The following is a 22140-nucleotide window of genomic DNA, read 5'->3' on the forward strand; positions in this document are numbered from 1 at the left end:
ATGCTGCCAGTATAATGGGAACTTTTGCCCCGGGCACGATACAGGGCGGGATTTCTTTTTAAATTAAGTATATTTAACGTGAATCTCACTTTTTTTGTATTAGATTACCTATTGACGAAGCCTTGTGCTGATCTTTAGGTTATACATTTTATTATTGTTCATAAATGCATTTTGTAAATTTTGGAATAAATGAATTTGAGCAATTTGATCGGGTATTACTTATTTGGCAGTCATTGTTTCGGACAGAGAAGGAGAGTAGAGCCCCTGATACGAATCGGACTTAATGCGCAAACGCTCTTATTGTTATGTTCTTTATTTGCCAATACTTGAAACTTACCGAAATGCTAATGCATTAGTTATGACAAGCGAGCAGGTAATAAGTAGAGATGGGCCGAGTAGAAGTTTTACCGAGTAATTGAATATTATTTGCCGAGCCAATTACTCATTACAATCGGAACGCAAAGATCCTAAAAGTCCCATTGCTCTAGAATTAGACCGATATGCCAATGAAAGTATTAGGGGTTAAAGTATGAAATTGCCGTTTTATTGCAATAGGTTCTTTGAATTTTCATAGAATCTTCATGGTTTGAGGTTTTCGAATGAAACTTTTTTTAAATGGTTTCTGTGATTTTTTTTTTTTAATTTGAAACATTTGAATATCGACTTTCAATTGTTTTTGTTATTCAATTTAGACAAGAAAGATGGATACTGCGAAAATTCGAGTGATTTTTGAATACGAGTTCCGACGCGCAACTAACGCGGCAGAAACAGCCCGCAATATCAATGCTGCGTTTGGAGAGGGGTCTACTAATGAACGCACCGTGCGATTTTGGTTTAAAAGCTTTCGTGATGGAAATTTCGACTTAAAGAACGAGCCACGAGGAAGACCGCCCACACAGGTGAATAACGATGAATTAAGAGAGATAGTGGAAGCCGATCCTAGTCAAACTACCCAGGAATTAGCGGCATGGTTTAACGTTACCTTACCCACAATATTGACTCACTTGCGTCAAATCAATAAAATAAAAAAATACGAAAAATGGGTGCCTCATGATTTGACTGATCTGCAGAAAGAAACGCGTGTTGAAACTTGTGTTGCCTTGTTGAACCGGTACAGAAATGAAGGAATATTGGATCGAATTGTAACATGTGATGAAAAGTGGATTCTTTATGATAACCGGAAAAGAAAAATGCAATGGCTGACCCCAGGTCAAATGCCACAACAGTGTCCTAAAGCAAAACTTACCAATAAAAAGGTAATGGTAACTGTTTGGTGGTCTCAGCATGGTGTTATTCACTATAGTTTTCTCCGATCTGGTCAAGCATTAACGGCAGATGTCTATTGTGCCGAACTCCGAACCATGTTGACAAAACTAGCAGTAAAACAGCCCCGACTCATGAATCGATCTTCACCATTATTGCTCCACGACAACAGGAGACCTCACACAGCACGAGAAACCATTTTGACCCTTCAGGAACTGCAGTTAGAAACCATTCGTCATCCTCCGTATTCACCAGACCTTGCTCCAACGGACTACCATTTTTTTCGTGATTTGGACAATTATCTACGTGACAAGAAGTTTTCTTCCCAGGAGGCAGTACAAAATGCTTTCACACAGTTTGTGCAGTCTAGATCGTCGGAGTTCTATCGCAAAGGCATTAATAACCTTCCCATTAGATGGCAGCAATGTATAGATAATAATGGCAACTATTTTGATTAAATAAATTTGTTAAAAATTTAAAAAATAAACAAATTACATTTTCAGTACAAATCGGCAATTTCATACTTTAACCCCTATTATATTGAAGAAAAAGAAAAAAGATATCCAATCCTGGCACAGTTATCACGAGTGTTTTTATGTGCAAGCACTGTGTACAGCGAGCGGTTATTTTCCGAAACGGGGTAATGTGTATGAAGAAAAAAGGAACAGACTATTACCTGAACGCGCAGAAAGCCTTGTATTCCTACATCATGACTTGCCTTTGTGAAATTTTAAATATTAATAATGTAAACTTTCTTTACAATTACTAAATTGGTACAAATTGTTACAATTGTTTAGAATTTGTAGTAACAAATCTGTTTTGATTATTTTAAATATGTTGTTGGTTTTACTTTATTATTTATTTATTAGGTTTACAAGCGATGTAATTGCCACAAACACTGAGAGGTAAACACAACATGCACTAAAACACAGACACACAAACACACAAAATGCACTAAAATAAAGCTTTATTTTAACCGAGTAACTCTTCTCATGAACCGAGTTATTCGGCCGAGTACGAGTAGTAAAAAAACGGCCGAGTACACCGAGTACCGAGTAGCAAACGAGTACTCGGCGCATCTCTAGTAATAAGCAATGAAGTTATGGATTGGTATACGGAATTCCTTGAAAGTTAGTCTCAACAATAACACAGACGTTGTTTGCCATTTCAATTTTAGCTACAAAGCATCCCGTAATAGAATGGTAGTTTCCAACACACAAACTCCAAAACGAGATGAAAACATTCATAATCACACGTCACTCATGCCGGCGCCACTTTTTAAACACGTCCAAAGATGAATTCACTAAAATAACTCGCAATGTTTATCTTTTCACCCTTCCATTTCTCTCAGAAGATATAGAATTACTTATCGACAAATATAATTTTGCGTTTACTATTCTAACCGCACCTAATCTCTTGTACCGTCAAAAAACTCACTCGCGTCAGAATAGAGTTGAAGGTCCAATGTTTCATTATTGGATTTGTGTTCGTGAGTGGCAAAATATTGTTGTATTCGTGCTCTGATGTGCCGAAGAGAAAACAAACGAGGTTTGACTGAGCATTATGTATTTTGGCGCCAAAACAAACGTCAATGTGACAGCGCGGCGGGCGGCGGGAACTCGATCTGTCTATGGTATGTTTGCCCTCGGTTATACCGGCCCGGATAAGCGGGTTTTCGATTACAGCTTATATTTTTTTGTAAGGTCCGCTTGTGTAAATAGCTGAGGTAAAATGTAGTTTTGTTTTATCATCAATTTTTCGTAACTAGCGGCGTAATTATGTGAGAAAACAATAAATTTTCAGTGGTAAATGTTAAAAAGTCAACAAGAGAATAAGAAGAAAATGTCTTGTTTCTTTTATCTGTTTGTAATTAATTGTTGCTTCCTAAATGATGAAGTGACACAATTCGAAAAAAACTGTTTTTATTTTAAATCTATGGGGTAAGTAATCACTGTACTATTGAGAATGTGATACATAATTGATAATAATAAATAATTTGCCAGATAAATACACTAATTGCCTCAGTGGCCGAACGGTTACCATACCGGACTGCAAACGCAGAGGTACCATTTTCGATTCCCGGGCCGGTAGAAATATTTGTATGGCCTACATTTATTTCTCTCGTGAGTTTGGGTGTAATTTGTGGTTGTCTATGTGTGTGTCCATGGCACCCGCGACACGGGGTTTCCCTAGTGCGGGGCTATGTTCAGTGTGTGCGTTATTATTATTTATTATTAATTACCTGGTCGCAAACTAGAAAATTCCTCGAACTCAAACTCGAAATTCGAACCGGGACCTCCTCACTTAGCAGTGTTCACCGCTGGGCCCGTGGCCCAGATTGTCGATGATATACATCAAAAGTAGATACGCTTACTTAATAAAAATTTTTAATTATTTCTCAAAATTAACAAACTAGAATTGCTCCATTTTATATCCATTTTACAAACGACGACAGTACAACAAAAAGAAGACCAACATAATCTCGAAATTGTAGATATGCTGTGTTATCCGTGTGCTATTTTAGAGTTTAAACAGAAGTTAACCCTTCGGTAAGAAGATACCTACAACGGAAATGTTATTTGTTTGCGCACACTAGTATTGAGCGACGGTTCTATATAAACATCCGAGGTATTGGTATAGCTATACAAACACGTATACTAGCTGCATTTTCTTATTATAGAAAATAATACAATCATTTATTTTATATTATTAATGTCACTATATGACAATTCAAAATACACTGTCGAGGGATGTATATACAACAAAGTTGTATAACTAAAATACAAATGATCAAAAAATATAGTCAAATTTCTTCGCAAGAAATTCCTCTGCACTGTAGAATTCTTTTAATTTTTATAATATCAAGTGACGGTACGAACAAGTCGTACGCCTGATAGCAAGTTACACGCCTGTCCGTAACAGTGGCAGTGCTACTGCGCCCGTGACCCCGAGACATAAGTTGACCCAGTCCCATGTGCCTGTAATTTCACCAGCACCCTTACCCTTCTGCGTGCTGATTTTGATTCATACCGGAATGGAGCCTATCGGGTAGTCTCCAAATCAGATGAACCCTTTCACAAGTTGCTCTACTGCCTAGAGAAATTCATTAACCAATAAAAAAGTTTTAGTGATTTCAGATATTCTAATAAATAATTTAGCAATCATTATTTTTTTAACCGACTTCAAAAAACGGAGGAGGTTCTCAATTCGACCGTACGTATTTTTGTACGTACTTGTGAACCTATTTTGATGATTCTTTTTTGTTCGAAAGGGGGTACCTCAAAAGTAGTCTTATTTAAATTTGACGAAAATATTCCACCTCTAAGGGTGGCAAACTAGGGGATGAATGACTTTTAAGGTCGGTTTTTTTAGTATTTTTAGTACCTACCTACATTTTTTTTTAAATTATTTATTTAGTTACATATTTTTAAATTTTCAAATTGACCAGAAAACCACTGGTGTTTAAAATAAATTTAAAAACCAAATATTCAGTCATTGACAAAAACGTGATTGATTCTTAGACACTTTCGATGTGCATTTTTCTTTTCAAACAGCCTCTCTAAACTCTAAACAAATATACCCGATTGTAGATCCAAATAAAATAGCTTAATTTGCAATTATTTATTTATGTTAAACTTCCACCTTTCCCCGACGTGGTGTCCACGACCCTCGCTCCCTCAATTAGCGAAATCCGATACCGCGCGCGTGGCTTATGTTACGGCTATTTTCACACGACTCACATGCCTACACATACTACATAAATGTACCAAGTTCTTCCTTGACCTCTAAAAGCAATAACTCTAAAATAAATAACCAATACAGCACATGACTCAAATAAAATGGATATGAAATATATAAAAACTGAAAGATCAGTTCAGCGCTCCAACTCGACTACAGAGAAATCATAATAGGCAGTTCTTTTGCATTCCAAAACATCGTACTAATCTCAGATTGCACTGTCCCCTCTCTTGGATGTATACAGATTTGGCAACTATGTCTGTGAACTTACTTAAAAGACTTGTATTGCACTAATAATTATAGATTCTCTTTTCTCTCCAAAAAGTATTTTTTTATACAATGTTAACATTATGTAAAAAATTAAATAAACAGATTAGGGCAGGGCAAAGCCATAATTTCAACCTTTACTGGCATTAAATAATTCTCGCTTTGTTAATTTCAACAACAGTGTCAACAATATAGCAATCAAAGTGTTCAATAATTTAAGTGAGGATCTAATACTTTGTAGTGACTTTAGAACATTTGAAAGAAAAGTGATAGAGTATTTCATAAATAGACCATTTTACTCAATTAATGAATTCTTTCCTAATGCATTGGACAAAAAAAAATATTTATATTGTAATTTAATATCGTATGTAATTTAAATAATGAAATGTTGTAACTTCGGCTTATAATAAGAATGACGTTATTTATGGCTTGTGAAATGTAATACTGTATTTGCATGTATATGATTGTACTTAGAGGAAATAAATGATTTCATAAAAACACGCCTGTTCATAACAGTGCCATACAGAGCTTTAAATCGCATAGAGTTTAGACATGGGGAAAAGCGTTACATTTCTATCGCTCTGACTGTCGTTCCGGTTCCAAAAAAATCACAGTGATAAATCATCGTGATTTTGTCACGACTGTTACTTCCGTGACCTTGTCACGCCTATAACTTACATCACGATATACGGTTTTAGCCAACAGCTTCTTTCTAATACTTATAGCCGTTTTTTATAGAATGATTTAAGTTTTTACTCCCTTTGTAATAAGTTTCAATTCCATTCAAAAAGTTGATTTTGTATTTAATGTAATTTTGTTTGTTACTTATTTAATGCGAATCTTTGGATTGTTCAAAATAGCAATAAAGTGTAATGTAATTATATTTCTAGTAGAATACACAAAGTAGATTATACATAAATATAAAATACCAACTCTTCCTATAATAATACAAATATATAAAAATATTTTACTTTGTTCATAAATAGGTTTATAACAACTGCTGCAGATTTTTTTCATCCACCTTTTCTAGTAGTAATAAGCACCTACGACCCTTGTGAGTGAGCAAAGAAAGTTGTCCTATTTCATTCAATCCCATCGCCGAAATGGCCCGATTTGAAGAGAACTACAACGAGTGGCGCGCTCAGTCACCACGGAACGGAGATCGCGCATTGTATCATATACGTATGTCGTGATGTGAGTGACGGGGATAGCTATTGGAACGGAGGAACACCTATGTCACTTTGGAACGTCGTTCCTTCGGAACGAGTCACAGTGATACTGTTTGACGGCGGATCATCGTGATTTTTTCATCGTGACGTTATTTATCACCCACCTCTAATAGAGTTAAGACGCACTCCCGCTGCGCTCGTCACCCTGAGACAAACAATTGTCAAGTTTAATCAGAACCCTAAAAAAGGTGGCAATACTTATCTGAACGAACTCTGTCACAAGGCTACTAAATTAGGATCCAAACATTACATCACATTAAAGATTAAACATACGTAAAACTCTCTCAACTATAAATACTCTGTCGGTACTTTCGCGAACAGATGACGTGACAAGGAATGATTGGCATTCCAACCAGCTGTACAAACTTTGAGACCGCACACGGTTGTGTCATTTAATAGATTACTTTGTTTGTTTAGTTTAAATATTATTCAATTTGTGTATACTATATGTCTGATGCCGAATTGGCTTAAGATCGGCAGAAAAAACTATCTCCATGTGATATAGCGAAGAAGACGTTGTCAAGGTCGGTCAAGTTCATTATCGGTGGCGCAGTGCACATACCTATCTGGATAGACTAACGGACTGGGGCTTATATACCCAGGAGGTTGGGTGCAGCCACAGAACAATAAATACAGTAGAAGTACTTAGTTCGCGTGGTATGTGTGCCAACAGTAGGCGAAGTTTCACATATTTAAGCTTTGTCCGCCATTTCCTTGTACGTTACGGTCGTGTCAATTATCTATAGTTTTTTTGTTACAATAAACTAAAGAAAGCCTTATACCGCTGTAATATGGTTGCTACTTTTTGGAGAACTAAGTAAACATCTCGATTTCGTCCTCGTTTAGGTATTGACCGCTAGATGGCAGCACGTTGATTGAAATTTTAGTATAAAATCAAAATATTGGGACGTATAATTGGTTGATCATTATGATCCATAAAGTGTTACATAACACTTATGAATTAACTGCCTCCGTCGCCGAACTGTTACCATGCTGGTCTGACACGTAGAGGTTCGATTCCCGGACTGTGAGAGTAGTAGCAGCAGTAGAGCTCCTTGTGAAAGAGTTCATCCAGGTAGTACTGCCACCTTACCTATTTCTGCCGCCAAGCAGTAATGTCAGCAATACTACGTTTCGGTTTTGAAGGGTAAGGGTGCTGGTGAAATTACAGGCACATGGGACTTGTCAACTTATGTGTCGGGGTGACGGACGCAGTGCCCCTCGGATCTTTGCAATTTAAAGCTCTGAGTGGCACTGTAACTGTTACGGACAGGAGCGTAGCTTACCATCACGCGACACAGTGTTCCCCTAGTGCGGGCTATGAGTGTGAGCGTTTTTATTATTATTAGTTTAATTACCCCGAAAAATCCATATTTGGACTCCAAAAAAATCTTCCCGAAAGGACGAAAAAACAAAAACCCCTAAGTGTATTTTAAAGCTCAGGTCGTCGACCGTCACTTAGCGGAATGAACACCCTAGCCACCCTTACCCACCTCAATTTTCCCACCCCTTAATCTTGCTAAAAGCATTGCCTGTAGGTACTTGCGCAGATAGGGTTGTGTATAGGCGTATTTTTGGTTCTTACGTGACGATGGCAATATTCAGCGTCGATTTGTTACTTTTGTGTTTCAACTTGTGTCATGCTCAGAATTGAATAGGAATATTTTTAACCGATATTTAAAAAGCTGTTAGAATAACTTTCATAGATTTTTCATAAATGGCGCTATGCGCTATGGCGAAAAATCGTTGAAAAGCCAAATACAGAGATCCGACAATTAGCACATAGACAAAATCGTGAGGTCCGCTGGTTCGTTCCGTGGCTTAATTGGCATATTGCCACGGTTTGCTAGGAGACGTCGACGATCGGATCGAAGTATTTTTTCTAAATGTTCCATCTTTGTATTAATAATTATAAAAAACTAGTGGAGTAATTTCACAAAAAGTAATTTAATATCAACTCAATTAAAATTTAAGCTGTAAAAATTTATAATTTACATTTTGTTTTAAAAGAAAATGCAATTGGAATGTTCTTTGCTAAATTAAAAATAACGTATTTCATAATTAATACGAAGATCAAACATTAAGAAAATTTCTTTAGATCCGGCTGGATTCGAACTAGCGCTTTCAATCATACCGTGCCAGATGCTTTCCCAACTGACCTGCGGAACGAACTACCAGACCTTACGAATGTTGTTGTCCTTTTTTGTTTAAACTACTTTTTTGCTGTAACGCCATCTATGAGAAATCTATTTCTTTACTCAGCCAGGTACCTTTACACCTACCAGCAGCTGACTAGAGACAATAATTGTAATCTTTAAGTGTTTATTGAATGTCGCTGTGTTTCACCATGATATTCCAATTATTTTTTTTGTGAAATTACTCCATTAATTCCACACGCAAAATAGGCGCTTTGTCGTCGAGTTGCGGATACCAGCCCGTTGCACCAAGTACCAAGTACTCCATTAATTTTTAATAATTAAACAAAGACCGCACACTATGAAAAATGCCGTCGATACTGCTGGATTCAAACCAACGCCTTCAAGTATACCTTGACCTGGCACAAACTAGTGGAGTAATCTCACAAAAAATAATTGAATATTATAATAATAAAACACCGTGACATTCAGTAAGCACAAAAATTATAAGGTATTTAAAATTAATAACTTTTGTATTTAATATTACACAAAACTGGTTTTTTACTTTACCATCTCAGTCAGTCGGGAACAGAAACCTGAAAAGGGCCTGAATCCTCAATTTGCTTGAAAAAAAAAGCGATTTAAATTAGAAAACTGCCTCTGTGACCGAAGGGTTACCATGCTGACCTGCCACGCAAAGGTCCTGGGTTCGATTCAATATTTGTATGGCCTATACTTATTTCTCTCGTGAATGCTTGTCTATGTGTCTGTCCATGGCACCCGCTATACAGGATTTTCGTAGTGCTAAGTGTGCGTTACAAAAAATAGTTTTATTTCCAAATACAATGCAAATAAACCAACAAACGAATAGAAATAAACAAGGTTTTAACAAGGTTTCTAGTCCACTGGGAAAACGGGTGCTTTTCAATTACAGACCGGCGAGTCGAATTCCTGTTCAAGCATTTATTTAATTTCTAAGTTTCGTACACTTATACATATTTAATAGGAATACCTTGATGTTAACTGTAAAGGAAAACATGTTGAACAATGTACATACATAAATACCATGGGTTGCGTGTAAAGTCTCCAACACGCCTTGGACCAGATTAAAACCTCTCCTTATAAAGGAGATCCGTGTGCATTAGTGGGACGTGTGATAGTTGATGTTGTATTTTCAATAAAAACGAAAAGAACGTAATTTAAAGCACTCAATGCTGTTACATAAAATACAATGTCCTTAATATAGTAGACACAGTAAGTGTGTGCCAAAAAAATGGATAATAACGTCATCTGAAATAAATGCCAGTGGCATAGGATATTTGACGTAGATAAATCGATGTAGAAGGTAAATAAATGTTGCAATGTAATCTCAGTAGAGAGTACTAAAAAACCGGCCTGAAAAGTCATTCATCTCTTAGTTTGCCACCCTTAGAGGTAGAATATTGTCTAGAAAATTTAAATAGGACCACTATTGAGGTCTCTTTCCAACGAAGAAAGAATCATCAAAATCGGTTCACAAATACCAGAGTTATCGCGTAACATACATAAAAAAACATACTGTCGATTTTAGAACCTGTAGTCGGTTAAAAATACATTTTCTCTTCAACACCTGCTACTAAGTTTGAATAATTTTATTTGGCATGCCAATAGGATTATTTTTGATTTGTTATTCTCTATTGACTAGATCCTTCGTCGCTAATACGAAAACAGTGCCAATAAATAGGTTTTGGAGCCAATATTCGCCACCCAAAGAACTGTCGGTGTACCTAATTTGAACTAACCGATTGAGCTATTTGTATTTAGAGTAAATACAAAACATTTTCAACTATTGTAATTAAGTTTTATATTCAATTATTTTTTTATGAAATTACTCTACTAGTTTGTTATAATTATTAATAAAAAGATCGAACACTTAGAAAAAATTCTTTCCATCCGGCTGGATTCGAACCAACGTCGTCTAGCAAACCACGGAACGAACCAGCGGACCTTATGAATTTTTTCTATGTGCTTGTTGCATATCTGAGTTTTGGTTTTTTAACGACTTTTTGTCGTAGCGCCATCTGTGGGAAACCTATATATTCCTTTTTGAGCGCCTTTACGTCCAAATTCAAATGTACGAGTATCTTTATATCATAGGCAGGCAAATTGCACTTGCAATGGTCACATTGATCGATATACACTGCTACTTACTCGTAAGCCAGGTTCCCGTAAGAGGAATGAGTAAGAAACTCTAGGCGTTGCTATTTGTAAACAGACATTTGTTTACATTTATCATTTACAATTTTTGTTTCAACAAACTAGATAGAAACAGCCTGAAAAAACTAAACTTATCGCTCTCACTACTACTCTCACTAATTTTATTTTCAAAACTAGATTGCGTAAATATCTTCTGACACTGTCCTAGTCTGCAACGTGTATATATTTGTTTATTTATACTAATATAATGTAGGTATACTATATCGTTATTTATTATTTGATAAAATATAATGTTAATTTTTGTTTTTTTATACCATCAAGTCATGAGACAAACAAGTCGTGAGCCTGAAGGTAAGCTCACGAGTGCCACTCAGAGCTTTAAACCGCAAAGATCTGAGGGGCACGGCCACTGCGCCCGACACCCGGAGACATAAGTTGTCAAGTTCCATGCGACTGACTGTAATTTCACCAGCACCCTTACCTTTCACAAGGAGCTCTACTTCTGCTCTACTGCTACTGCTCTCTACTGCTGTTTATCTATACAGTTCAAATTTTGCTATTGGCATACTTCGCATCCCGCTCTGATTAGCTTTCCTATATCTCAAAGGTCTGGAAGAGATTGTTCTTAGCGATAAGGCCGCCTTTGCCCACATTATTTTTAAGCTGTCTATGTACTGTTTTTTGTTCCTGTGTGTGAGCAATAAAGAGTATAATTATTAATACAAAGATCGAACACTCAGAAAAAACACTCAGAAAAAATTCCTTCGATCCGGTCGGATTCGAACCGACGTCTTCCTGCATACCGTGGCAGACGCTATACCAACTAAGCCACGGAACGAACCAACGGACCTCACGAATTCTTCTATGTGCTTGCGTCGTGTCTTTGTACTTGGTTTTTCAACGACTTTTTAGTCGTAGCGCCATCTATGAGAAATCTTTGACAGATTTATAAAGAGTATATCTATCTATCTACTACTACAATTTACGCAGATGCTGTAGATAATGCCTTAGGTAATCAAGTCCGCCATTTATATATATTTAAAGTTTAAATAAAAAAATAACTTTAGTATATATTTTTAACTCCTTAAATGGCAACTTTTGAATATCAACCGGAATCTTATTGTAAAAGCGTATACATTGCTCTTAAATGAATGTGAAAGTGACTATAAAGAACAGCCGGTTTATTTTCATTCTTCGTATAATTTTTTTCATGCAAAAATAATTAATTTATTGTATATATACATACGTTTTCATAAATGTAGGTACTGTGACGTGGAATTGAAATACGAGGATCGTGAGTCCCTTTCCATAATATCTAAAAGATTAACGGATCTATTGTGAGATCCAAGCTGGCACTGTGCCTAACGCATTAGCTTAGTTATATACACCACCGCGCGCCCTGGAACCCAAATTTGCACATTTAATCTAGCCTTCCCACTAGACGAGGTGAGACCGCACAACAGTGAGACATCTTTGTTTAATTCCAATTCATTCGTCTTCATTTAGGCATTGAGAATGTGCTGATGAAATTACAGGTTCTTGTCAACTTGCCAACAACGGCGCAGTGGCAGTGCCCCTCAGATCTTTGCGATTTAAAGCTCTCAACGGCACTGTAATTGGTGTGATCCTCTGTGGCCGGACCACCTATAAGTGTAGCTTATCCAGACGGACAACGTGTTCGTCCCGTCACTTGGTGTCGTAAAAAAAAATATTTTAGTCAAGAAACAGATTGGATATCGTGTTGAAGGTGTGTTATTATCTTTCCAGGAAAATATTTGATAACATATTGATTACAATTATGAGTTTTTAAGATTTTTATCTAATAATCAATCATTAATGGAACTCTTGGGGTAATCCGTCAATGCTTTCCGTTAATATTAATGACATCGGTAGCCTAACGATTTCCTGTAGGACCAACACGAGAGAGTCTTCTGGTAAGTGCCCTGGAATAAATTCTGTTGTTGTGGTACTCACAGGAATTTCCTAGTTCGAGCAGTGTTTAGTGATTACTCGTATTATTATTAAGAAACTAAGAACTCGATATCTAACTGTTCTTATTCAAGGTGGAATATTTAATAGGGTTGGGAACCTTCTTCAGCGTGCAGGTTTCATCGCGATGTTTTTCCTTTGCCATCAAATAAAAAAAAATCTATAAATCCATTTACTTATTGTCCTCAGGTTATTCGGCACGAAGTGCGACAAGTGCGGCTCGTCGTTCAGCAAGAACGACTTCGTGATGCGCGCCAAGACTAAGATCTACCACATCGATTGTTTCCGCTGCTGCGCGTGCGCACGGCAACTTATACCTGGTTAGTTGGTTCATGGTATATATAGTAACAAAATGCTGATTTACATGAATCCAGATGGTGGAACAAAGCTTCACTTTATTGGCCATTATTACGTAAACATATTTCAACCTAGTCCATTTTGGTTGCTGGTGAAATTACAGGCACATGGGACTTGTCAACTTATGTCTCAGGGTGACGGACGTAGTGGCAGTGCCCCTGAGTTGCACTGCATCTGTTATCTCATCGTCACTTTCCATCAGGTGTGATGAAGGTCAAATGCGCAACCAACGCCGTGAACCTTGAAAAAAATATTGTTTTGGGCCATATCCTTAACATTATAAATACGTGTTTGACCGTGACAAATAAGATCTTACATTTCCTGAACTTGTTTTTAGACACGTGGTGCGTCCTGTAATACTTTTCCACGTCGTATACCATATTGGATATGGTTGAAATTGCTAAAGAAAAGTTATCTCTTTTATTTATTTTTTTAATTAATGACCTTATTTCATCAGACAACTAATTATACATGAACAAAGCTTGCTAAAACATCATTATAAAACTGTTGCGAAATCTATAAAGCGGATGCAAAACTAATAATCATTAACCTGACTAGGTTTTCGCGATTGTTAACATAGGAAATGAAACTATTTTTCCGGATTTAAATCGCGTATATTTGTTTTTTCAAACAAAACGTTTCAGGCCCTTTATAGGTCCCATGGTCACGGTTATGACGTTTTATAATTCTTTTTCTTCTTCCTGCCCTTATCCCATTCTAAGTGGGATCGGCACATCATGTATTTTTCTTCTAATCTCGCCTATCAGAAGTCATTTCCATGCTCATATGTCATCTTTCACACAATCCATCCATCTTTTCTTTGGCCTTCCTTTCCCCTTCCAATTATTTTAACTATAATTCATTTCAAAAGTTATTTAGAATCTTTTAGATTTTGTTTGTCATACATTGTGTAACGGAGGCACTAAATGTGTTTATATAAGTTTGCTTCCTTCATCAGAAACTCAGTTTAAGTTAAACTAACGGTTTGTTCCAGGAGACGAATTCGCGTTAAGAGAGGGAGGTGCTTTATATTGTAGAGAAGATCACGATGTTTTAGAAAAGGTAAGACTTTCATCGTCGTAATCTACTACTGAAGTTTATCCACTGCTACGTATTGGCTTCCCGTAGATTGTGACATCATCACATTGTTCACGATGTCGTCTACCCGTCGCTGTAAAGGTCCATATACGCGAGACGATTTGTCTTCACTATAGGTCCTTGCAGACCGAGCGAAACGACGAATCGATATCGTCCCTTTTTTCCTATTTAACCGACCTCAAAAAGAAGGAGTGAGAACCTCTATCGACTGTATTTTTTTGTGTGTATGTTGGGCGTTTACTCTGATATTGGTTAACCGATTTCGATGCTTGTTTTTTGTTGGAATTATATGAGTGTTCTTAGTAGTGGTCCCATACAAATTTGAACAAAATTAGAATTAAAATTACAAGGGAAGAAAATTAGACAACGAATTTGGTTCATTGGATTTCATTCACTTTCAATAAAACTTGGCTATTAGTAATTTCAAAAACTTTGTGGTCAGTCTTTTTTTTAAAAAAGCGATTTCGAGTCTTTTTCCTACTATTCTCCTTTATGTTATAAAGCGATTAAAGTCCTATCTTTCTTTCTTGCTGTCCAAGTAACGATGTAACTGCCATTAATGATCGTCTGGTTTTCAGAGTGCGAACACGAGCAGTAGTGGAACGGCAAACGCGGAAAGTAACAACAATACGACGCTTAGTAATAACAACTCACATCATCCCGAGCTCGGGTCTATGTCAGGTAAATTGTCACAATATTAATAAAAATTACTCACTAACGAACCTGCCTATATAAGCTTCCGTGACCGTGGAGCGTGTTCTGAAATATCGGGGACTTAATAACAATTCACATCGTGTTAACAGACCCGTACAGTCTGTCTTTATTGAAGATGGTGTAAAATGACAGTTCATTGTAGGGATGCACATGACTTTTTATTATATGAACGTCGTGTACAATCTAGCGATTATTTTGTATCGATTCATTTCAACACAATTTTCAAGCAAATCTATTCAACATTAAGGTGAATTGAATCGTTTAGATCGAATTAGTAATAATATAAACAAAATAGTCTCTTTCTGAACACCTATTTTTTATTGGCCTGCAAGAAAAGCAGTTCGGCAAGTTTATGTATAATATGACGTATTTCTTTCTTATTACATGACGTATTTTTTTTTATTTTTGAATTATTATTTGATAAATAACAATTTTAGTTAATAATTGAGACCTCGGCCTACCTCTGCTGTTATTGTTATCCCTAATAAAGGTCTCATATGTTTAGCATTATTTTAAATTTAAGACATGTATAGGTACCATATGAATGCAATAAATATATTGAGTATTGAGTTTTCGTAACCGACTGAAGCCAAAAAATCTGTTTTAAAATGATTTTTTTTAAATCGAAATTAATTTTGAAAAGATTTTTATGAGACGATTCAAGAGCATGCAATCCGATCTATGGATCAATTCAGATGTTGTCCAAAACTTCCGAGAGGAACCCCAAGAAAGCGGCCATTCTCGGATTCGTGTCCACTACCTAATGTCCATGGCGGTTTTTATTTAATATTCAAGTATTGTATCGTGAAATATTATTGAATAATTACACGATAATGTACTTGAATCTTTAAATAACAAAAATAGCCACGGATTTCTTTTTTTTTTCTAGTTCGAGAATGACCGAAAAGAGCTCAATGACAGCAAATTTTTGTAACAAAATTCTACATGACACATGAACTACGTATTATGTCATTTGTCATATGTTACAACATACAAACTAGATAATATGGTATGGTAGCTGAGAAATTCTTCGGAAAGCGCACGACCTGGTTTTTCGCTCGTATCTACTTTGTACGTTACATAAATAAACATAAAGTGCTAGTGTAGTAGTTACAAATATTAGCAATATAAATTGAGGCTAGAACGGCCCATTCACTACTTGTATGGCAGTCCGTCGCGCAGGCAAGAAACAGCTCACACTCACAGACACTCCTGCGTATGGCCCTCATATGGAGTCTCGCAGGACGCATTGCACGATGGCTTGCACGCTGCCACTACATTCTTAGTCCTGCATTACAGCAGAGTACAATGCAGGACAATGAGTGCCCTCTTTTAGAAGAAAAAACTCATAGCATTTGAAAAGTGTACTAACTAACCATGAATATAAATCATAACTTTCTCACCGTTCCCAAACTAAAAGCAATATTAGTTCAACTTATCTCTATACATCCGTAATTACTTATCGATAACATAGATACAGATTCGAGTTGTCAAGTATCGATACTGGATTCGCGATCGCGCAGTGATTGACTGATAACACTCTTTGATGTGTGCCGACAGAAAGGCCGCTCGTTTGAAGTTTGCGGTTGAAAATTAGACCGTGTCACAGGTGATTGTTTTATCTCTACAGGCCGAAAATTGAGGGAAAAATCGAATTTAATTTGTATTTTCGAGTGGGGTATCTCTTTTTTTTTTTAAGAGCGGTGGTAATCCAATGGTCAAAGGTTGATAGCCCTATAGCTGATGGACACCGCAATAAAATCTAAAACTGTAGACAAGTTGTCTCGGTTTTCAATGGGATCCATTTCGGAGTGTGTGCGCAAGAACTTTTTAATTTAATGCCTTTTCTAAATTAAATCGACTTGCTCTTGAGCCTTGGAGCAAACATAGAGTCTACGATGGAACGAGCTCGTCCAGAAGATCTCTATCCAGTCGCATCTTAGAGATACGGGTTGTATGTGCTCGGAAACGTAGTCGAGACAGGGAATTAAATTCCAGGGCTGTGCGCATAATAAAAGATAACGAATAGCGCTTAGTACGCCTGAAGGGAATATCGACCACGTAGAGCTAATATCACGCACGTCTGGATGATTCTATGGTGAAAGGGGGCGGACGGGATGAGCGATGGAGTTCAAGGACACACTTATACCGAAATATATCCTGTAGAAATTCCACTTTCAGTTGAAAGTGGTTTTACTTCTTCTGGAATTTCTTCTTCCTTCAGTCGAGTAGATAATCCGGAACACTACATTTTCTTGTTATTGATTTGCCACCCCTTCACATTCGACCGACCGAACCTGGGACCTCCTCATTTTGTCTATGAGGCCAAGTGACCGAACGAACTAGTCGTGGGTCTGGTGCTAAGCGACACGCCTGTCCGTAACAGTTGAAATGCCACTTTGAGCGAGCTTTAAAAATCCGGGGGGCACTGCCACTGCGCCGGTCACACTGAAACGTACGTTGACAAGTCCCATGTGCCTGTAATTTCACCAGCACGCTTACCCTTCAAAACTGGATCGCAGTAACGGTAACATTACGGCTTGGCTGCAGAAATAGGTAAGGTGGCAGGATTTCTTTGGACGAACTCTTTCACAAGGAGCTCTAATACTACTAGAATACTCAACCAGGGAATAGTGCAAACTGTTGGGCCACCGAGGTCCAACAGCTAAAAAATAGAACTCCCTTCCTGTAGACTTATTCCGCGAATGCTATAACTTGGGCCTTTTCAAGGCGAGAGTGAACAGGCATTATTTAGGCGTGCAAGCTGCATCGCCGACCTCTTTGTCACTTTCAATCAGGTGAGATGGAGGTCAAATGCGCATTAAGTATAAAAGAATGAAATAAATCTGGATATCCCTAAAATGTTAGTAAACTGTCTTTACGATTACAATCTACAAACTACTTTCAATAAAACCAAATACATGCAATACTTATATTATAACCTATCAAAACAATTCGAATGCTTGTCGAGATTCAAAAGTGCTTAACATTACTTTTTTGTTTGTTTACTTAGGACTTAAAACTTTATTCAATAAAAATCGACATAAAGGCTTCCCCAGACTTCGTCAAAAAAGACAAAAAGCTTGCTAATATTTAAAAAAAATTCAATAGTCATCATTATTATTATTTATTTGTTGAACATTGGCTACACAGAGCGATCAGCTTAAAAAGGTATAATTAAGATACTCAAAACGTAATATCAACTAAAAATGTATTCAACTAAAACTGTATAATTACAAAAACTCGCCATTTTTTCTTCTCCATTCGCATAATTAAAGGTAGTAATTATTATACGTCAAACGTGTGACGTCATAAGTCAGGGATTATCGAGGTGTGAAGTGGGATCAATGGACAAGTCGCTAATCCTAGTTTTTGATCTTTGTGCGAGGTCACAAAAGGGTCATCCCAAAAGGGATTGTTAGGTGACAAAGGGGTGGAACTGTAATAACTTAACAGGTTGTACCTAGTCGTGCTTTTGTAGAGCTGGGAATTGAATAGAAGGACAATAATCCTGCTTAATCTAGTTTTGCATTATTTGCAAACATTTGTTTATATGATGTTTCACCATTTTTTTTTTATACTGGGCTTAAACGGTTTTTTTTGTCGTCAGCGCCATCTATGAGAAATTTATATAAGTTTTCATCACTCATGTTTTTATTTCCACTTTTTCTTAATTTTTCTAAAACTTTTTTAGACTTGGCATTTTTTGTTGACTGCGACAGACATCTTACAATATGTTTTAGAAAATTAAATTTCAAATTGTTTTTATTTCCAGACTCAGGAAGCGAATCGGGGTCGCATAAAAGCGGCCGGGTGCGTACCACAGCCGCCGCTGATGGCAAACCTACGCGAGTTCGAACGGTATTGAACGAGAAGCAATTACATACGCTCAGGTTATTTACTTCTCTATCTAGTTACATTAATAGTATATACATATAAATAAATACGAATTATATAAATTTTGTCGAACAGAATCAATAAAGATGATTAAATACAGAAATCTATGCGGTGACTTTTAAAACAAAACTTTCGCGCCTAAATATTTTGGTGTTACCATTTTAAAAGACTTCTTGCAAATAAATTATTTTTTATGATTGTACCACGTTGTTGATGATTATGATTGTTTTTCGATAAAATATTGAGTCATCAAGTCAAGTCGTGTGCAGTACTTGCAATATTGCAAATTGAGATCTTGTATGGGCATGAGCTTGAAGTTAAAATTATTAATATTATTTTGATTACTTTTATAATATGTCCGCCTGCGTAAACACTTTATTTTACTTATTAAAACGTTTTTGTAATATTTTCAGAACCTGTTACGCTGCAAACCCTCGGCCTGATGCGTTAATGAAAGAGCAGCTGGTAGAAATGACAGGATTGAGCCCGCGAGTGATCAGGGTTTGGTTCCAGAACAAACGTTGCAAGGACAAGAAAAAAACCATACAGCTGAAGATGCAAATGCAGCAGGAGAAGGTGGTAATTACACTTTTGGTATTCTGGTTTGGCTTAAATTGTTAATAATACGAAACTTGGTGCTTTGAAAGCTTTCTTTAACTTTGGGGCTTCTGCAATTTCGTATATGTTATCTGACAAATTTACTGGTTTTTAATAAAAGTTAACATGGTCAACAAATGTAGTTGGCGTGCATTGCTGAATGTACTTTTCGTTGCATAATGTGACAGAGACATTTTACAATGTCACTTGCAAAGTTAGTCAAATTACAGGAAAAAAGAAGTGGTGTGTGTGTGTTCACATTGAATTATGCACGTGATAATATTTGTTGTTGTTTTCTTAATTGTCATTTTTATCATACTCAATACATAGTGCCGGTCAAATTTTAAAGTAACAGTTTTTCCATACCTACCAAAAATCATGACAAATTTGAGGCACCATTTAGACATTACAATATTAATATCGTATATGTAGTTGTTACTCAAACCTGAATAGAAAACTGTATTAACCTAGCTTTTTGCGCTACTCATTCATCTTATGTTTACTCAGAGTTGCGAGTGCAATAGAACATTTTTAATTCTAACTACTCATATATTTGGAGGATTTCTTCTTTGCACCAATCAACTAATACCACTTAAGTGTTACCCCTACCATGTAATTTTTTGTACACACCAAGAAAGCTCAAAACACAGTTCATTTATTCTTCCTAAAGAATTACTGTACAATTCACCATCACCGGCAATATTACCTTTTGTTTATATGTATACTACAGTAAAGTTATAAATCGCTAATTCATTGAACTCGTCAAGCTCCTTTACATTTTCTTCTGGATCTGACAGCTACACGCAGGAAAAAATGTGGAATATCGATTGCCAAGCCTCTGACGATAGTTACAAGGGAATCTAAATACCCCAATCTAACCTATGATCTTTGCTTGAAACAGGAAGGCCGTCGCCTGGGGTACATGTCAATGGGCGTACCCCTCGTAGCAGGATCGCCAGTTCGCCATGAGCCCGCAGGACCGTTGCCGCTCGAGGTAACAGCGTACCAGCCGCCGTGGAAAGCGTTGTCAGACTTTGCTCTGCATGCGGACCTAGACAGAGCGCCGCATCATAGCGCCGCTTTTCAGCAGCTGGTAAATCAGGTATGCGTTTTAGATTAAATAAAAATTAAATTGTGCGTACAAGGGTTTGTATTTTCAGTAAAACCAATACTATTAAGATAAATTATAATTGAGCTCTAATTTCAGATGCATGGCTATGACATGCCTTCTTTGCCACCACCACGACCACCACACGGTGGAGAGGATAACTACGTCACCTACCTCGAAAGCGATGAAAGCCTGCCTCCTTCGCCCTAGTGTCGCCTATCCTAATGTCCTCTTGTGGAGGGAAGAGGAATTAATACAGTGACTATTGGGACGATAAGAAATAAAATCTACTTAATTAAGCGCCTATTTACGTTTCATAATTATAGCAACAAAGTGTACGATTGCTACGTAAACTGACGTCTTCTGTTGGTAAAAATTAAAAAGGTGTGTTAATGTTCAGTGTTGAAAAATGTTGCAATAACACTTCAATAAAAATAAACAAATCTTAATTTTTTAAATTAATTTGTAGTAGGTAATGTGAGTGATATAATGGCCTCAGTCAATACTTTGGGGTAGCAGTAGAAAATGATTTTTCTATTTAATATTGTGATGTTTACCATTAGTTTTATTTGCCTATTTTATGTTTAATTATGTTTACTACATTCTCGTATTATTTTACCTTTGGTATATTACTTTTTATATTTTGGTAGAACTATTAGTTATCTCGTTGTAAATAAGTTGGTGTAAATAAAATGTATATATTTTAAATATACATAATACCTATAAATCTTATATATTTACTTTCTACTTATTTTAAAGCCTATGATAATGTTAGCTTAAGGGCTGTAATATATTTTAATAAGTAAATTTCATGTATGTTTCAAGAAATAGAGCCAAACATTCTTCTCCAACTTTTGTTCCTTAAAAATCCATCTTAAAAATCATTACAATAATTATTGTAAGTTTGAAATGTACCAAAAAGATTCAAAATCGATGTACTTAACCTACTACTTCTTATAATATGAAGCGGTAATACAATTTTTATAGGCATTATCAGATCTTTTATTTATTCAGTAGTTAACTGTACACTGTATTTATATTGTGAGCATACTAATAAAATTATTAAGTATTTCCTTATCATTTTTAATTAAACACACCCTAAGGGCGCGTACATTCTACACGAATTTCGTCGCACTCACGCCGCGCGGTCACCGCGCAGAGACCGCGTGCATCTAACTGTCATGGCAAAGTACGTTCTAATCATTTAGTTTTGACGTTATAACTTAAATAAGCGTCGCGGGCATACCGGCGAGACTGGCTTGTCTTTGATCTACGTGGTGGCCGAGCGCTGTCCGCGCGGCGACCGCGAGGTTGTATTGCTCCGAGGAATTTAAATGTTGTAATCTAGTAAATAGAATTCAGATTCGCCAGTAATGTACGCAAAAGCGTGGTAACTTGGCGGTCACTGCGCGGCGTCCTCGTGAAAACTTTCGCGTCGTGTAACTTGGCGCTAAAGGATGCATGAAAAACATCTATCTACAGATCATTAATGAATTTATTTCGGATATTCAGTAAACAGATCCCATTTTATTGTATGAAATCATATTAAAAT

General features: G+C 36.6%; 1 protein-coding gene across 2 annotated transcripts in view; it reads left to right on the forward strand.

The window, feature by feature from the left end:
- LOC113238584 (insulin gene enhancer protein ISL-1) overlaps nt 1-21529 on the forward strand; it is an 82935-nt gene extending 61406 nt beyond the window's left edge. Inside the window, exons 3-9 of one of the 2 annotated variants that reach the window (XM_026475410.1) lie at nt 13007-13137; nt 14169-14236; nt 14851-14953; nt 18762-18879; nt 19297-19462; nt 20382-20582; nt 20688-21529. In XM_026475410.1, coding sequence (XP_026331195.1) covers nt 13007-13137; nt 14169-14236; nt 14851-14953; nt 18762-18879; nt 19297-19462; nt 20382-20582; nt 20688-20798 — 898 coding nt within the window. In that variant the 3' untranslated portion in view covers nt 20799-21529. The remainder of the gene's footprint in view (nt 1-13006; nt 13138-14168; nt 14237-14850; nt 14954-18761; nt 18880-19296; nt 19463-20381; nt 20583-20687) is intronic. The other variant, XM_026475411.1, reaches the window with a different exon arrangement.
- The last annotated feature ends 611 nt before the right edge of the window (nt 21530-22140 follow it).

Source organism: Hyposmocoma kahamanoa, unplaced genomic scaffold, assembly GCF_003589595.1.
Source record: "Hyposmocoma kahamanoa isolate Upper Pololo Valley unplaced genomic scaffold, ASM358959v1 97, whole genome shotgun sequence".
In the NCBI taxonomy this organism is placed as follows: Eukaryota; Metazoa; Arthropoda; class Insecta; order Lepidoptera; family Cosmopterigidae; genus Hyposmocoma; species Hyposmocoma kahamanoa.